Here is an 18,529-nt window from a genome sequence, read left to right on the forward strand (position 1 = left end):
TCCTTCACTGTAACATGTCCGGGATTGCACCATCTATTGTTTATGTATAGCACCAGTCCGCCTCCCTTCTTTTTGCCAGAAAGATGGGAATGCCAGGATGGGAATGAACTTACGTACATCATACATTAAATTCTGCGAGGACTGTGTGTCAGAAACAAAGATTATTAAAATATTCCCAAATAATAAACCCTGGGTTTATTAAAAACAATTAAAAATCTGTCTTAACTCATTGAATGCCAAGCTGTTTTCGGAAGCTTTGTCCTAGAGTGCCAGCAATCTAGACCATTGTTGATGATTTTTGTACAGCCACAGCATATTCTGTGTTATAGCTATGAACACATATAATGGCTCGTTTAAAAGGTGAGACTTTAAGCTCTCAGTGGGTGCAAACCGTGTATTTCTACACGCCTCTGTTCCTGAGAAATCCCAAGCTAAACAGTGGCTGGTTTTCATCAAAATCGCTGTTTTTTTCTAGAAATGGATATAACGTCTTTCATGAAATATGAAGTGTTGCCTGTAAACTTTCCGGGAAGTGATCAGCGAGACCTGGCGAGACTGCCACCTAGTGATAGATCCACGAAAATGGCCTGGTTTTGAGATGACGTGCATGCGTCACTGATTCGACCCAAAGCGGCAACCGAGTTATGATAAAATGTCCAGATAAAATGTCCATATTGTGCGTTTTCATGAGTTTTCAATAGTCATATATTTAATTTCTATTCATCACAGAGTTCCCAAAATCACATATAAGGTGTGTTAGAGTGTCTAGTTTCGTAATTAAAAAAAAAAAGCTAAAAACGTAATATTACGTTTTTGGCACTCAACGCATGGGAAGGAAAAACGTATAATATTACGTTTTTGGCACTCAATGAGTTAATGAAAGAAAAACTGCATTTTGCTCAGGCAATATGGAACTAGCGCAGGAAAAAAGGAAAGAACTAAGGGGGGGTATCCTAAAGGCAAAAATTGAATATAAAAACAAGATAGAGAGTACATTTTTCAGCGGTAACATAAAACAGGCTTGGGAGGGCTTAAACACTTTAATGGGGAAAAGTTGTAAAAAAGCTGACAGTCCTGCAGTTTACAGTCAAGAGGTAATGAATAAGTTCTTCTGCAGGTTTGATGTTGTGGATGATAAGGTTGAGTGCGATGACATCTGCAAAAATCTCCCCATAGGTTGACCAATATTTATTACAGAAAAAGCTGTTAACAAAAGCCTCACCAAACTGAAACCGAATAAAGCCACTGGCCCAGATGGCCTGAAAGCCCGCTTACTGAAAGACTGTGCCCCACAATTAAAAGGTGTCTTCTCAAGGCTATTTAACGCCCTCCTAGTTGCAGGTGTACCCACGTCCTGGAAATTTTCTCTAATAAGGCCCATACCAAAAAAGCCAGGTGCGAGTCAGCCTGAAGATTTCCGACCTATAGCCATCACCTCCATATTGTGTAAAACAATGGAGAGAGTTCTGGTGGATATTCTGACCTCTCAAGTTACCAGCTTGTTAGATCCGCTGCAGTTTGCATATAGAAGTGACAGAGGGACAGCCGATGCTGTGCTAGTCCTTCTAGACTCTATTTCAAAATATTTGTAGATTTTAGCGCAGCTTTTAATTCCATTAAACTACACATTCTCCTGCAAAGACTAGCCAAAATTAACATAGATAAGGGCCTAATTCTCTGGATCAGAGACTTCCTCTCCTGTCGCCCTCAGATGGTATGTGTAAATGGCATTTTGTCAGGAGTGCAAACCATCAGTACAGGCTGCCCACAAGGCAGCGTCCTTTCCCCTCTACTTTTCTCTCTATTCACTAACGAGTTCTCTATCAATGATAGCCTCTTTAAATTGATAAAATATGCTGATGACATGGCGTTAGTAGGCCTCTTACAAAAAACTGACCCCTCTGGTGAGGCCTCCTAACTAGCACACATAAAGGCCCTTGAAGCATGGTGCAATGATAGCGAGCTAGAGATCAATGTGTCAAAAACAAAGGAGTTAGTCTTCTGCAAAAAACAAGACACAACAGAGCCAGTTTCACTTAATGGCCTAGCAGTTGAAACTGTGGGAACTTTTAAATACCCAGGTACGGTTGTTGACAACCATCTGAGTTTTTCAGACAACACCGAGTACATTTTTAAGAAATGCTCACAACGACTCCTCCGAAGTCTCCTCAGAAGACTGTGTTAGTGCCCAGATAACTGAGCTAGTATACACCACACACATTGAAAGTGTGCTAACCTCTCTGCTTGGTTTGGACACCTAAGCTTTCTAGCCAGTTTGAGCTCTTGAAGTCTGGGAGCCGCTACAGAGTGCCTCTGGCCAAAAGTGTATTTAAAAAATCCTTTACTCCAAATGCCATCAGTATCCTCAATCAAACCAAGTGACAATATCAAACTGAGATGCTATTTCTTTTATTTCTTTTACTTTTATTTCTATGTATTTTTTTTACTCTTATTCTTTTCTATGTATGTTATCATGATATTTTAACTCATATGTCTGAGACGATATTGTGGCTGTATGTCTATCGGTCTTTTATGTCTGGTGAGCCAAAGAAAAATTTCCACCTTGGTGGACATTAAAGATTTATTGTATTCTATTCTATTCTATTCTATTAGGTAGTGTAATGAGTAATTATCACAGGTAAAGGTCACCTATTGACTCTAATGGGCGAGAGAGCCAGAACATGGTCGTGTCCTCTGATTTCTCTCTGACACACTCTACCATTCCTTTCTCTCACATACTTCTCTTCTTCATCTTTTTCCCTCTCTACTTGCCTATCAGTGTAGTGGCTCTCTTTTTTCTCCCCATTTCTCCCTCCCTCCCTCTCTCTCCATCTCCACCCCCCTCTCTCTCCCTCACTCCATCCCTCTCTCTTTCTCTCCCTCTCTATCCCTCCCTCTCTCTCCCTCACTCCATCCCTCTCTCTCCCTCACTCTATCTCTTTCTCTCCCTCTCTCCCTCCCTCTCTATACCTCCATCTCTCTTTCTCTCCATCTCCATCCCTCTCTCTCTCCATCTGCTCCTCCTCTCCTCAGACGCAGTCTGTCTGCTTTCTCACATCCGCAGGGGACCCATCAGCCAAACAAGACAATGTCCTCTCAGCAGCCCAGCCGCCTGTTGCTATAGAGACGCCCGCATCATGGAGGATATGTGAGTGTGTGTGTTTGTGTGTGTGAACTTGGAGCTCTCCATGTGAAAGCCCCTCTGCCCAGACACACACACACACACACACACACACACATACAGTTTTATAGGGCAGTGATGTTGATGTGCTTACATTGCTGTAATGTGTAATGAAACTAGCTGATGGCTGAGGATGGAGCAATCACTCTGCCTAATGTGACAGCCTTCTTAGAAAACACACACACACAAACACACACACACACACACAAACACACACACACAGACACACAGACACACACACAGACACAAAGCACTTTCAGACATACATGTAAGACCGGAGGTTCTGCGGATGTTAAACGGTGGGGCCGTATATCTGAACGACATAACCGGTCATATGGAAGTCCGAATTTAGCCGATTGTTCTACTACTCCCCTCCTAGTATTTCCTCCGGACATTATGTAAATGTGGAGTGTCTGAACGAAGCGTAGAACATGCGGTTAAAATTCACACCTAGTGAGAGGGCGTGTCGGTGACGTTTCTTTCGTGCGTCCATGTGGTTAAATCTGACTTAAATGCCAGTGTTATGATGGAGTGGCATAGTGCTGTCCAGAAAATCTCCGACCTGGAAAGATGCAGACATCACGGAGCTACTGTCCATGAGGGCATACAGCATTGTGATAGAACACATGAAGGGAACTGCAAGAGACATGTTGACCGAATCATCATTAAGCAGAAGGCGCTGAAAAGGCAGTAGCCTACAGCGACGTTGTTGACGACAATAACAGGAGTATTTAATAAATTGTTAGCCAACACGGTCGGTTTTCTGTTCATTGATAGCCTTCTCATGACCTCACTGCTGAGCTCGCTGATATTTGTTGAGCATAAATATGCCTAGAGAAAATGAAAACGAAGAAAACCCAACTTTGTTCCAAGCTCCTTACGTAAATGCAATAGACACATGGGGAGAGGATGCTTTTGGAAAAATAAACCATGAAAAAACGAACCACTTCACTGTTATGTTAGTATTTTGTTTGTTGCTTAAAAATGTTGTATATGATGGCCTTGAAGTCTTGAGTTAGCCTAATGAATTGGCTGGTAGGCTACCATAAAGTTTGTGCATGCTCTCTCCAACGCAAACCAGATTTGGGGTTCCATAGCCAAGTAATTCTGCTACATAACGTTGAAAACAGATAAATGTGTTTATTCGAAGCACACATACACATACTGTAGGTCAATTTCAAGTGTGCACTTACGTGACTACTTCAAGTATTAGCCTACGCACAATAGATTTTTCTTCTTTAGCCTACATAATGCATGTCCTTTGTAAACAAACAGCAGCTGTGACAGCAACCGCATATATTCTGTGTCATATCTCGCCTCTTGTGAACTCTACAAGCCCCCACCCCTCACTCGACAACCACACAGAGATTCTGTAATGTGTGTGTATGTCGTTCACACATAGGTCCGTATAAGGTCAGTATAAGGTCCGCAGGTTAGCATCATATCTGAATCATCCGAAGGGTAGGACCTCCGTTTGACAAACTCCGCATATACAGGTTATATCTAAAAGCCCTAACACAAACACACACACACACACACAGACACACACACACAGGCTACGAACTGCAGATGCAGACACACAAACTACCTGAAATCAAATAGATGAGTGATGCATAAAAAAGACCTGTAGAGACTAAACAAAAAGGAAAGGAGTAGAGGAGAGTAGAGGAGAGTATAGGAGAGGAGAGAGGAGGAGAGGGGAGGGGAAGAGAGGACTTAATGTTCACTGTTCTGCAGCAGTCAGCGTTGTCAAACAGCCAAGCGAATATCAATGAGGTCAAACACACACTCACACTCTCTCCTCTCTCTCTCTCTCTCTCTCTCGCTCTTTCTCTCTCTCTCTCTCTCACACACACACACACACACACACACACACACACACACAAAGACATGGTGATGGCTACATAAGCTTAGTCTAGTTAACCTTATCCTTACGAAATATCATCACCATTCTCTTTCCTCAGCCACTCAGCCACACACACACACACACACACACACACACACACACACACACACACACACACACACACACACACACACACAATACAAAAGTGTATAAAATCATTACGCAAATATTAGTCTGCATTTGTATAAGGCAGTGGTCCCCAAACTTTTTCTTCCAAGGGCCAGCTCACTATGCCTGGCTCCAAGAGAGGGCCAGAGACTCGGAGTAGTTCTATATCAGTAACCATAAATAGCTTAGTGCTGTGAACAACAGCAGTCTACCTTAGTTGAATATTCTATTACATTTAATCATAGGCTATTGCAATTTAATGCCATTGTTAGCTGTGATTATATTGCCATCATGCTATATTAGTGTAAAATTAAATAATACTAATAAAAAAAAACGTTTGCATTCCCAAAAGTATTAGCAGGGAGTCCCAAAAGTATATTTTAATAAAATGTGTGAACTCTGAATTCTGTGTCTTTGTATACACAGCTCAAGTTGTGAATATCCTACAAATAATTTAAAGTTCTCAAACTATGAGGACTGAAATGAAAACTGAAATGACCACCATTCTAACTTTCAGTCACCTGATGAGAACTTTGTGAACTCTTTGTATGAACATTTGAACGAGTGAATAAAAAATAGAAATAATTATCCCAGAAAGTCCCAGAAATATGACTTGAATAGAAGTTAGTTAGTTATTAACAATTAATTGATAAACTTTTAAAATACTTTGCATAGGCCTCTTACATTGTTTGCAGGTAGGCCTACATTTCATTCCGTTTGCGATGGCAAAACAGCGCCAAAACAACCACCGGTGGACAAAAAGAGTATTACATGTGTACTGTTAAAGGGACACCAGGCAAGCCTGATGCTTTTTCTCTACGAAACTCCCCCTCGCTAGGTCTGAAGCTCTTTTCCTTTTCTTTGCATCTTCCGTCAAGGGTTTTCGCTAGTTCTTCGCCGGCTCTGCCATTATACAGACGTTTGCAACAATCGCTAGCGTTTCGTTAGACTGCCTCTGTGCTGTGGATGCAGGATGTAAACTGATCCTGCTTCGGTCGGCGGGTACGATACACTGAACTTGCAAGTGGGATATTCTTCCTACAGGCAGTAGGGGCGGGCGAGAGAGTCTTCATTCGCCCTGTAATGAGCCATTTAACCATATACCGACTTACTGAAGATGAGTAATTAACACGAAAACGTTGCCTAGTGTCCCTTTAAGACTCACCATAGAGAATGAATGGGGGAAATTGCGGAGGTTTTAGTTTGACGATGTTGTACTCCCGTGCGGGCCGGATGCTATATACCATGGACATGTTTTGGGGGGCCACCCAAAATGAGGTGGCGGGCCATAGTTTGGGGACCACTGGTATAAGGCAACAGAGGCCATTTCCCATATAACTTGCTTATTGATTATTCTCCAATTCTTATTATACACGTAATAACAAAGTGACATAAAAGGCCAATCAGATAACACTTCAGTACAGTTTTGCTTCATATGCGCCTTTCGCTATAGACCAGGTTTTTCTTGGTCAGTGGCGTAATGCTTTTTAGATGTGTAAGATAGCGATTTTTAGATAATGTGCCAGACCACACCTTATGTTGTTAATTGCCACACCCCTGGGCGCATTGTTTAATAAAGCGCATAGCGAAGTGAATCACATGATAAAAAATTTGAGTGTAAGTATGCTTTGCGTTGTGATAAGAATACGCTTTGCGCTGCGTTTTAGATGGACAAGATAGAGCCCGTAATCAGAAACATTGGCCAACATGGAAAGATCTCTATGGGTATACAGTACAACTATGTCTGTTTTACCCAGTGGATGTAAAGCAACTTAATACGAGTGTTTGTATGGGCAGTAGTAAGTTACAGCTTCATAACATCAGTAGGCAAACTCAATGCTATATCCCACTGAACAGAATCCAATCTACAGCATTTAATGGTCTTTATTTTATTACAGTAACACTCCGTTGCCCTCTTGTAGATCGCGTCGTTGTGAAGCAGCTCACATTTGAGCTCAGTTGTGAAGAAGCTCACATTTGCTCATATCACAGTCCATTTGTTTTCTTATCTCCTCTTGACGCTAATGGTGTTCCCATTAGTATTCACTGTATCTTCCTTTAGCGTACCGGTAAAATGACCACTCCTACCCAAATGTGACGTAGTCGTCCAAACTCTATAGGTGCCATGAGCCCTCCATCCATGGAGTCTGTCTGTCTGTTGATCTGGTCACCATCAACTTTCCCTGAGGCAGCAACCACAGCCTCCAAAACGTTGTTCAAAGGGTCCAGTTTTAGAGGATGACAAGTCTAGAATTTAGTTTGGGAACAAAATGCCACCAATCGGTGCAGTTTTAAGTAAGACTGAAATATCCATTTATAACATGGTCTTTGGGTGCTTTCTTCTCACAAGATGGAAAAATGCTACTGACCTGGAAATCTGCCAACTGTCGTATGGGCGTTAGGTAAGAGATTTTAGGGTGTTAGGTAAGAGATTTTAGAGCCCGTCTTAAAGGGGATTTTACAGAATGGAGAGCTAGCGGATCGTAGGAGATGTTCACGGAATGTAACAAAAGTTACAGGTTAGAAATAGCTTAGAATTTCTGATAATGCGATGCTCCATTGGTGGCCCATATAAAAACCAATAAATAATAATTTCAGACTGTATAAGTAGCCTATATATTCTCTGTATCCCCTTCAGCTTTCTTCTTTCACTATACTATTTTTTTTGTGTTTAGTTTTTTACAACTTACTTGTAAAGCATAACAACACTGTGTTTTTCCTTATTTTAATAAATAATAATAAGTTTAATTTATACACGAATCCGACGAGCGTTCTATGGAGGCTGCCATCTTGTGGCGACACCATTACTGAGCTGTTACTGGTATGTAAACAAACCTCTGTGATAACGCACCCTCAATGACCGCTACAGCCAGGCAGAATGGCTTGTTGGGTTGATGATGTTAGACAGTGGCCTCCAGTCACAGATGAAGGTACAAGCGATCTTACAGATTATTTATGAAAATAGCTTAAGTAGAGAATGAGGAAATAAAGACATAATTAGGACTAGGTTGATATTATATCGGAACTCCCCCTATTACCGTCGGTCCCGTATTTCCGCCATCTTGCGTATATGTGTCACTTAATATCCATTTCTATACAAACCAAGACGGCGGACTCCTAAAGAAACGCAACCACCCACACCATAGGTGTATCTAAATTAGCTATGTACCAAAAATGACATTTTATCATGACTAGAAGAGCTGTAAACAGTGTTGTTAGGCTGCGTGTACACAACCGCTTGGAGCTCCAGTGGAATTTTAATTTCATGACGAGAATTCTCGGTCTAACCGTTCATGTGCCGTTGAAACGGCGTAAATAGGCGACCCATCAGGCCAGCACTATAACTCAGAGTGTGGTAAACAAAATCGGATATTTCAGGCAGTAAATGCTCCCATTAAGAACCAAACCAGATTTTGTTCAAATCTATACACCTATGGCTACTGAAAAATGTAAGGTTCATTCAGCAAATGTTATTTTGAAGTGTTAAAAAACATTGTTGTTTCAGAATTTCTGAACAAAAGTGGTGATAATTGGGGGTGTTATATCTACTTAACTACTGTAGCTAGCTAACGTTAGCAATAACTATGCTAGCTAGGCTAGCTAGCGAGTAAACTATACAAATATCTGTCCATTTGGCAACAATAAATAAATGAATGGATATCAAATAAACAAATTCATGTTTTTAATTTGTGACCATTGTTTATCTAATTTTCACATTTCAAAAGGAAAGGGTAATGTACAGCTAACTGCTATCTGTGCAAACCGTATGGTAACGTTAGCTACCAGACAGGGGCAGTCGACCCGGGGTATTTTGTGTATCTCACATTGTTTTTTCTTCCAACTAGTAATTTTATTGCTGCTATTGGAACAATTGAAAACGGAACATGTTTTCCCACTCGACATTATAAAAGAAGTAGCGAGACAGTGGTAAATCGCGGGCTGGTATCCCAGTGGACGCAACTGGCGCAACGCTACCCAGCAACAGCTCAGTAATGGCGCCCGCTTACTTACGGTAGTTTCACCGGATTCGTGTATATAGCGCCTTTCTCAAACTCAAGGTCGCTTTACATAGTGGGAGGGAAAATACAACAAACAAAACAACAAAGAGAAGCTATATGTGTAGAGCTATGTGTTGGGTGTGGAGGAGAAGCTAAGTGTGTAGAGCTATGTGTTGGGTGTGGAGGAGAAGCTAAGTGTGTAGAGCTATGTGTTGGGTGTGGAGGAGAAGCTACGGTAAGTGTGTAGAGCTATGTGTTGGGTGTGGAGGAGAAGCTATGTGTAGAGCTATGTGTTGGGTGTGGAGGAGAAGCTAAGTGTAGAGCTATGTGTTGGGTGTGGAGGAGAAGCTAAGTGTGTAGAGCTATGTGTTGGGTGTGGAGGAGAAGCTACGGTAAGTGTGTAGAGCTATGTGTTGGGTGTGGAGGAGAAACTAAGTGTGTAGAGCTATGTGTTGGGTGTGGAGGAGAAGCTAAGTGTAGAGCTATGTGTTGGGTGTGGAGGAGAAGCTAAGTGTGTAGAGCTATGTGTTGGGTGTGGAGGAGAAACTAAGTGTGTAGAGCTATGTGTTGGGTGTGGAGGAGAAGCTAAGTGTGTAGAGCTATGTGTTGGGTGTGGAGGAGAAGCTACGGTAAGTGTGTAGAGCTATGTGTTGGGTGTGGAGGAGAAACTAAGTGTGTAGAGCTATGTGTTGGGTGTGGAGGAGAAGCTATGTGTAGAGCTATGTGTTGGGTGTGGAGGAGAAGGGATCATTCTTTAAATGTTGACTGTTGGCCAGTAGGAAATGAGTGTAGAAAAAAAAAAAAAGATAATTTCATATAGAACAATAAAGATCATTTCATGTAGAACAATAAAGATCATTTCATGTAGAACAATAAAGATCATTTCATATAGAACAATAAAGATCATTTCATGTAGAACAATAAAGATCATTTCATATAGAACACATTCAACCTAGACAGCAATCAAATGACCAGGACACCAGAGGCTTCACTGATTAGCAATGACAGTCTCACACACACAACATTTTGCAACACTAAGCATACTTCTCATCTTTCTTTCTGTCACTCTCTCTCTCACACACACACACACACACACACACGTAGACATTGCAAAGGTCACAAACAGAAAAATACTTAAGAGACACTCACACACACTCAGAGACCACTTAGACACTCTTTACACACACACACACACACACACACACACACACACACACACACACACACACACACACACACTCTTTACACACACACACACACACACACACACAGTGACACTAGCAGTGAGGACTATTACACACACACACTCAGAAGCACTGCTTGCATCTGCTCCTTGTGGGTCCTACAAGAGATGAGTCCTTCACTGGTTCATAAAGTGGGTCTCTACAAGAGATGACTCCTTCACTGGTTCATAAAGTGGGTCTCTACGAGATATGAGTCCTCCACTGATTCCTGACAGATAACAAACCACACACATACACATGCACTCCTGGCTCCTTGATGGCTCCTGTGTGTGTGTGTGTGTGTGTGTGTGTGTGTTGAAGATATGAATTGAAGTGTGTTGAGTTCATCCATCATCTAGGAGTGGACAGTAAGTGTGGTGTTGCCTGGGCAACCTAGCAGATGGTCTAGAAAACCGTGGCTCCAATCACTTCCAGCTCATCAACTTGTGATTGCAGAGGGGTGGAGTCTCCAGCAGTGGTCAAGAAAGTCACGCATGACACACAGATCTGACCCAACTGAGTCGGCATCCACGCATGACACACAGATCTGACCCAACTAAGTCAGCATCCACGCATGACACACAGATCTGACCCAACTGAGTCGGCACCACGCATGACACACAGATCTGATCCAACTGAGTCGGCACCACGCATGACACACAGATCTGACCCAACTAAGTCAGCATCCACGCATGACACACAGATCTGACCCAACTAAGTCAGCATCCACGCATGACACACAGATCTGACCCAATTGAGTCGGCATCCAAGCATGACACACAGATCTGACCCAATTAAGTCGGCATCGGACCAACATCTGCCATCAGCATGGGATCAGTACATCAATAAGCACCATACTAACTCAATGCACATGTGCAGGTCTCAGTAGTGTACACATCAAACATAACCACCATCCCAACGGCACATGTGCAGGTCTCAGTAATGTACACATCAAACATAACCACCATCCCAACTGCACATGTGCAGGTCTCAGTAATGTACACATCAAACATAACCACCATCCCAACTGCACATGTGCAGGTCTCAGTAATGTACACATCAAACATAACCACCATCCCAACTGCACATGTGCAGATCTCAGGTCTGTCTGTCCATATCCCAGTGAGACATGCTGGGCTTGTAGGCTGCCATGGCAACTATAAAACAGCATTGGGTTTACTGCCGAGGGAGCGCGATCACACACACACACACACACACACACAACACACACACACACACACCGGACATTTTGATGATCGCTTCTTAATAAGTTAAGTTGAGGAAAAACTGGAGGCAGTAGTGTCAATTTAAAGATCTGTTATTTCCATTTTTTGGATTAGACTAGCCAGTCTCTATACTGTTTTCATGGACAGCAAGAATCAGCTTCGTTCATTGTTGTAAATACGTTGTTTGTTGCTGCTACCCAAGTTATCTCCAGTGGTTCAACAGTTTCACTTGCAGATGCGCACACACATTGAATGAGCGCTCACACCGATACTGCCCAATGCTATGCCTCTTTATTTGATAACACTAAATTAAGAAGTATTTACTGATCTGGAAAATGTTTTGTTTTTTTTCTTTTGGCCAGCGGTTTCATGATACCATCCGATTGTGCTGCAAATTATTCACAGACCAGCAATCGCCTCATCGAGATGGCCCTAACCCTGTAGATCATAGACAGAGAAAGCATGCTCTGGGAACAGAACACAGTTGCATGTCCAGTGTAGCCATGGGTCTGTCTACACAGAAAACATGGAGGAAATGGAGGTGCGGCTGCACCCCCTACACCTCCATTTCCAACGTCACTGATTCTGACCGAAATGCCCGACACAGCTTTTTCTCTGGTGGTGGAAGAGCTGACCGGACATCTGAGGCTTCAGGTTACCTATTCACCATCATCCGTCGCGTCTGGCCTCTAAAGAACAAAGCTTTTAAGGTTAGTCTGCCCCACACACACACAGACATGCACACACGCACACGCACACACACACGCACACGCACACACACACGGCAAGGCAAGGCCACAGCATCTCAATCTCAATGCAAAAACCAACACAGCCTTCACAGTGTGACACATACAAATGACACTCTCACACAACTAATGCACATACATTCCACTTAATTCTGTTATCACACACACATACCCACACGGGCACACACACAAACCCTGTGCAGCTCTAAGGACACCCATGCTGCACACACAGACACACACACACACACACACACACACACACACCGTGCGGCTCTTAGGACACCTCAACACTCTGGCGGCACGTGCTGGATCGATGAGGTGTGGGCAGCTTAATGTAGTGGAAGGACACTGGTTCAATGGCTAATGGATTAGCCAGGAGGCAGCACTCATACATCCCCTCACATGACAGCAGCCAATCATAACAAAGCTCATTACAAAACACACCCAATCACAGCAGCCGATAGTGACACACCACACTTATGCATCACCCTCACATGACAGCAGCCAATCATAACAAAGCTCATTACAAAACACACCCAATCGCAGCAGCCGATAGTGACACACCACACTCATGCATCACCCTCACATGACAGCAGCCAATCAGAGCACAGCATGTTACATACACGTCCAATCACAGCAGCCGTTAGTGAGATGCCACACCACACTTATGGTTTGGGGGAGCTTTAGAGAGAAGTTAATCACAGACCTCTGTGTCAATATCCCATGAAACTATCCAAGCACTCCCAAGTGAAAGAGGGGAAATTGTGTGTGTGTGTGCGTGTGCGTGTGTGTGTGTGTGTGTGTGTGTGTGTGTGTGTGTGTGTGTGTGTGTGTGTGTGTGTGTGTGTGAGAGAGAGAGAGAGAGAGAGAGGGAGAGAGAGTTTATAAGTTGAAAAAAGCACACACACCCAGGCACAGGTTCAGTGTGCTGGACAGAAGAAGAAGAAGAAGAAGAAGATTGGGCTCCCAGACTCTTCTGTGGTATCTGGTAGGTGAGACGTACCAGAGGAGGACATGACCAGAGAAACAGCAGAGACATTAGAGAGAAAAGAGAGGTGGAGGAGAAAAGAGGAGAGAGAGGGACAAGAGGAAGGAGAGAGAGATTGAGAGAGGACAGAGAGAGATGGAGAGAGGACAGAGAAATAGAATGAGATGGAGAGAGATGGAGGGATGGAGAGGGAGGTGGAGAGGGATGGAGAGAGGGCAGAGAGGAGACAGCTAGAGAGAGAAACTGTAAAGGGCACACACACTGGAGGTTAGCAACAGAGTTAGAATTCTCATTACATGTGTGTGTGTAAATGTCAAGGTGTGCGTATGTTTGTGTGGTGTGTATGTGTGTGTGTGTGTGTGTGTGTGTTTGTGTGTTTGTGTGTTTGTGTGTGTGTGTGTAGGTTTGCTTATTGAGTTGTTTGTGTTAGTGGGACCTCATTGATATTCCGTTGGCTGAGGAACATTCGTTACATATAGACTCTTTATACACACAGGCACTTATGTGGTGCTGACACCGCTAGAACCACACCTACCCCCACCCAAAGGGAACATCCACCTTCATAACTTTCACCCACCCAAAGGGAACATCCACCTTCATAATCTACCCCCTCCCAAAGGGAACATCCACCTTCATAATCTACCCCCTCCCAAAGGGGACATCCACCTTCATAACCTACACCCACCCAAAGGCCTACCGACTGCAGACTTCAGGGAAAAGAAAGCTAGAAGTGAATTATAGACTTGCTCCTAGTCTCATCTAAACATGCAGAGATGCAGAAATTACAACTTTCCTTCTGGCCTGCTCACCACACAGACGAAAGCACGCACGCACGCACGCACGCACGCATGTGGTGTGTACTAGAGGTGCTTTAGTGCATGTCAGCAAAACCAAGGATTTCATTAGTGCAGAGTAGCACATCAATCTCCAAACACACACACACACACACACACACACACACACACACACACACACACACACACACACACACACACACACACACACACCAAAGCTAAGCCGATCCCCTAGGATCTCTCAGAATCCCAATGAACTGATGAGTGAGTGTGTGTACATGTGTGTGTGTGTGTGTGTGTGCGTGTGCGTGTGCGTGTGTGTGTGTTACCTTGACCTTCTCCTGTAGCTTGGCGAGCTGCACGGTGCCCTGGATGATACCGGTGTGTACGTGTGTGTGTGTGTGTGTGTGTGTGTGTGTGTGTTACCTTGACCTTCTCCTGTAGCTTGGCGAGCTGCACGGTGCCCTGGATGGTGCGGGTGAGGACGTCCTGTTTGTCCTTCTCCAGCGCTGAGGCCTGCAGCACACAACAGGAGGAGGGGTTACTGGAGGAGGAGGGGCTAATGGACAAATGGGAGGGGTTATTGGAGGAGGAGGGGCTAAGGGAGTAAATGGGTGAGTAGCTGGGGAGCTAAGGAGCAGCAGGAGGGGTAATGGGGATTACTGGAAGAGGATAGGCTGGGGAGGAGCACAAGGGGGAGGGGCAATGGGGATTACTGGAGGAGGATAGGATGGGGAGGGGCAATGGGGATTACTGGAAGAGGATAGGCTGGGAAGGGGCACAAGGGGGAGGGGCAATGGGGAATACTGGAGGAGGATAGGCTGGGGAGGGGCACAAGGGGGAGGGGCAATGGGTTGTAGACATGTGGGGCGGTGTTATACATGGAGATGGGGTTAGGCAGTGGTTAAATAACTGAGGGGTTAAGAAGAGGAGGAGGAGGTGGTGGAGTTGGTGTTATGGGGTGTAGGGGTTGGGGTTATGAGGTGAAGGAGGTGTATGAGGTGGAGATGAAGGCTGTTGGTGTTATGGTTGGTGTTATGGAGGTGGAGGGGTGGAGGGGTTGGGCTTATGGAGGTGGAGACGGTTGGTGTTATGGAGGTGGAGGAGGTCTAGAGACTAGGGTCTAGAATCTAACAGCACTTACAGAGCTGGAGGGGGAGGAGTGGATAGAGAGAGAAAGGGAGAGGGGGGGTGTCATGTTTAATAATGAAGACCTCTGCCCCAAGGCCTCACACAGGAAGAGTCTCATATCTGTGACGTGGGAGAAACTTGCTTCTTATCCTCATTACTAAACACTAACATTCAGAAACATCAGGAGTGGTCCGTTTTTTTCCTGAGTAGCAGCCACAAACGTACACACACACACACTTCAACGAACTGACCTAAAAAGATGAGACAGACACTAGAAACCAGACACCCAAGTGACCATAATGAAAACTAGAGCAGACATACGGGCTATACTGACACGCATTCTCTCTCTCTCTCTCTCTCTCTCTCTCTCTCTCTCTCTCGCAGACATGGTCTTTTGCTGGCCCTGGCCCATTCTACTTTATTTTTCTCGCGAACCGTTTATCACAGCAAATAGCGGCTAGCTAGACCCATTTAAAAGCTGAGAAAAGGCTCTTTCATGTGATGTCTGTGTGATGAAGACTTCTCGAGGAGTTCAACAGAGAAGAATGGGTGAATTTGGATGCACTTAGTGTCAAAAAGTGAAATACTGCACCATGCTGCGGGGAGACTGTGGCTCACTGGTAGTTATAGTAACTTCAAATCAGCACGATTTATCCCTATAGGCTACTGATAACATTACATGATCCCTACGAGACACTTTCTTATTTTTAACTGTCAGGGCCAATAAAAATTCCACCGTATCTGACTGTATATTTGGGGTATGCTAGCTATATCTTACCCGCCACAGTGGCTGGTAAGTTGACCAAATTTACCCACCAGTGCACAAATTAACCCGCATTTGGCTGGTGGCTGGTGCTAATTTCCATCCCTGACACACACACACACAGCTCATCAGCTCATCTGGCACACATGCTGCATGGCCCCAGTGTGTGTTGAGGGTGTATCTGACACACTTTCTCTAATGTGCTGCCCTCCTGATCAATTCTTATTAGCTTACCTTCCCCTCCGACCTACTTACAACACACACACACACCTTACCCTGGTCTCTCTCTTATGCAGTCTATTCTGCAATCCCCACCACTCTTATGTGTGTGTGTGTGTGTGTGTGTGTGTGTGTGTGTGTGTGTGTGTGTGTATATGTGTGTGTATATGTGTGTACGTGTGTGTGCAAGTGTGTGTTGTGTATTATGTATTTGTGTGAGTGTGTGTGTGTGTGTGTGTGTGTGTATGTGTACGTGTGTGTGCATTGTGCAAGTGTGTTTGTGTATTATGTGTTTGTGTGTGTGTGTGTGTGTGTGTGTGTGTGTGTGTACGTGTGTGTGCAAGTGTGTTTGTGTATTATGTGTTTGTGTGTGAGTATGTGTGCGTGTGTGTGTGCGTGCGTGTGTGTGTGTGTGTGTGTGTGTGTTTATGTGTTTGTGTGTACCATGTGTATGAGCTGGTCTCTCTCCTGTGTGGTCTTCTCAGCAAGTCCCACCACTCCAGCCAGGTAGTGCAGGGCAGTCAGCTCCTTATCCATGGACTCCTCCAGCTGCTGCTTCAGGGCTTCTGCACGTCGCTGGGCTTTTCTACACACACACACACACACACACACACACACACACACACACACACACACACACACACACATACTGGTCAGCCTAGAGGCATGTAAACCATGAGGGGACGCTTCAAACCAACTCTGTTTGGGCTGTAAGGTGCTGTAGCTCAGTGCTCTCACAGCCATCACACAGACATGTGCAGTCCACAGGTGTGACCATCACAGTTCACAGGTGTGACCATCACACAGTCCACAGGTGTGACCATCACAGTCCACAGGTGTGACCATCACAGGTGTGACCATCACACAGTCAACAGGTGTGACCATCACACAGGCATGTGTAGTCCACAGGTGTGACCATCACACAGGCACGTGCAGTCCACGGGTGTGACCATCAAACAGGCATGTGCAGTCCACAAGTGTGCAAATGTGCACATAGCACAGGGCTTAGGAGCCTCCTACTGGACACAGCGGAGAAGGCGTCGCAGGTGACAGACCAATAGGGATGGGGCAGTGTGAGGCTTGGTGAGTAAGGTTTCTGGAAAGATCCAAATCCCCATCCAAGGTTGTAAGAATTGTGCGAAAACAGATTTGGATCTTTCCAGAAACTCTGTGGCATAAAGCGTAACTTTGGCCAAAAGGCGGAGCAGCGAAAGGCAGATTAAAAGTGGTGCTTCGGACGTAATTATGCTTTTAAACGAAAGTTTGACTCGGGTACATTCACAAAAACACCCTAGGATGCATTTTGACGAAAGTTACGCTTTAAATGGGATGACAATGACTATGTTTCATATTCTATGTAACCCTATTCTGGTTATGGCAATGAGATGTTTCCCATTAAGGACCCTATTCTGGTTATGGCAATAAGATGTTTCCCATTAAGGACCCTATTCTGGTTATGGCAATAAGATGTTTCCATGTGTAGCAGAAGCGGAATATTCCTGTTTGCTGAACTGGGCTGGGCGCACCTGTGTGTGTGGCGCACCTGTGTGTGTGGCGTACCTGTGTGCGTGGAGTACCTGTGTATGTGGCGTACCTGTGTGTGTGTGTCGTACCTGTGTGTGTGTAGCGTACCTGTGTGTGTGTGTAGTGTATCTGTGTGCGTGGCGTACCTGTGTGTGTGTGTGGCGTACCTGTGTGTGTGTGGCGTGCCTGTGTGCGTGGCGTACCTGTGTGTGTGTGTGGCGTATCTGTGTGTGTGTGGCGTGCCTGTGTGCGTGGCGTACCTGTGTGCGTGGCGTACCTGTGTGTGTGTGTGTGGCGTGCCTGTGTGCGTGGCGTACCTGTGTGCGTGGCGTGAGCGCTCCAGCTCGGCCTCCAGGCTCTGGGTGTTGGCGTGGAGCTGGCCCTGGTCCCGCACCAGACTCTGCCGCTCCGCCTGCACAGCCGCCATCTTCCCCAGCAGCTCATCCAGCTCCCCCCGCCAACGGCGCTCCTCCTCTTCCACACGCCTGCACACACACACGCACACACACATTTTAATACACACACACACACATTAATACACACACACACACACACACACACACACACACATTAATACACACACACACACACACACACACACACACACACACTCACCGTGTGAGTTGGCTGATATCACTCTGGTGTTGTTGCCGGGTGGCGGCCTCCTGGTGTTGGAGAGTGTGTAGTTCGCGGCGCGTGTCCTCTAGCTCCCTCTGCAGGCG

At 45.0% G+C, this 18,529-nt stretch overlaps 1 protein-coding gene across 1 annotated transcript in view; it reads right to left on the bottom strand.

Moving 5' to 3' along the window:
• The window catches only part of cep89 (centrosomal protein 89), a 65,840-nt gene that overhangs the window by 27,015 nt on the left and 20,296 nt on the right, over positions 1-18,529 (bottom strand). The window contains 4 exon segments of the mRNA XM_042074271.1: positions 14,597-14,686; positions 16,728-16,869; positions 18,125-18,292; positions 18,423-18,529. The exon segment at positions 18,423-18,529 is cut by the window's right edge and continues 47 nt beyond it. Coding sequence (XP_041930205.1) covers positions 14,597-14,686; positions 16,728-16,869; positions 18,125-18,292; positions 18,423-18,529 — 507 coding nt within the window.

The sequence above is a fragment of the Alosa sapidissima genome, chromosome 20, assembly GCF_018492685.1.
Source record: "Alosa sapidissima isolate fAloSap1 chromosome 20, fAloSap1.pri, whole genome shotgun sequence".
NCBI classification, from domain to species: Eukaryota; Metazoa; Chordata; class Actinopteri; order Clupeiformes; family Clupeidae; genus Alosa; species Alosa sapidissima.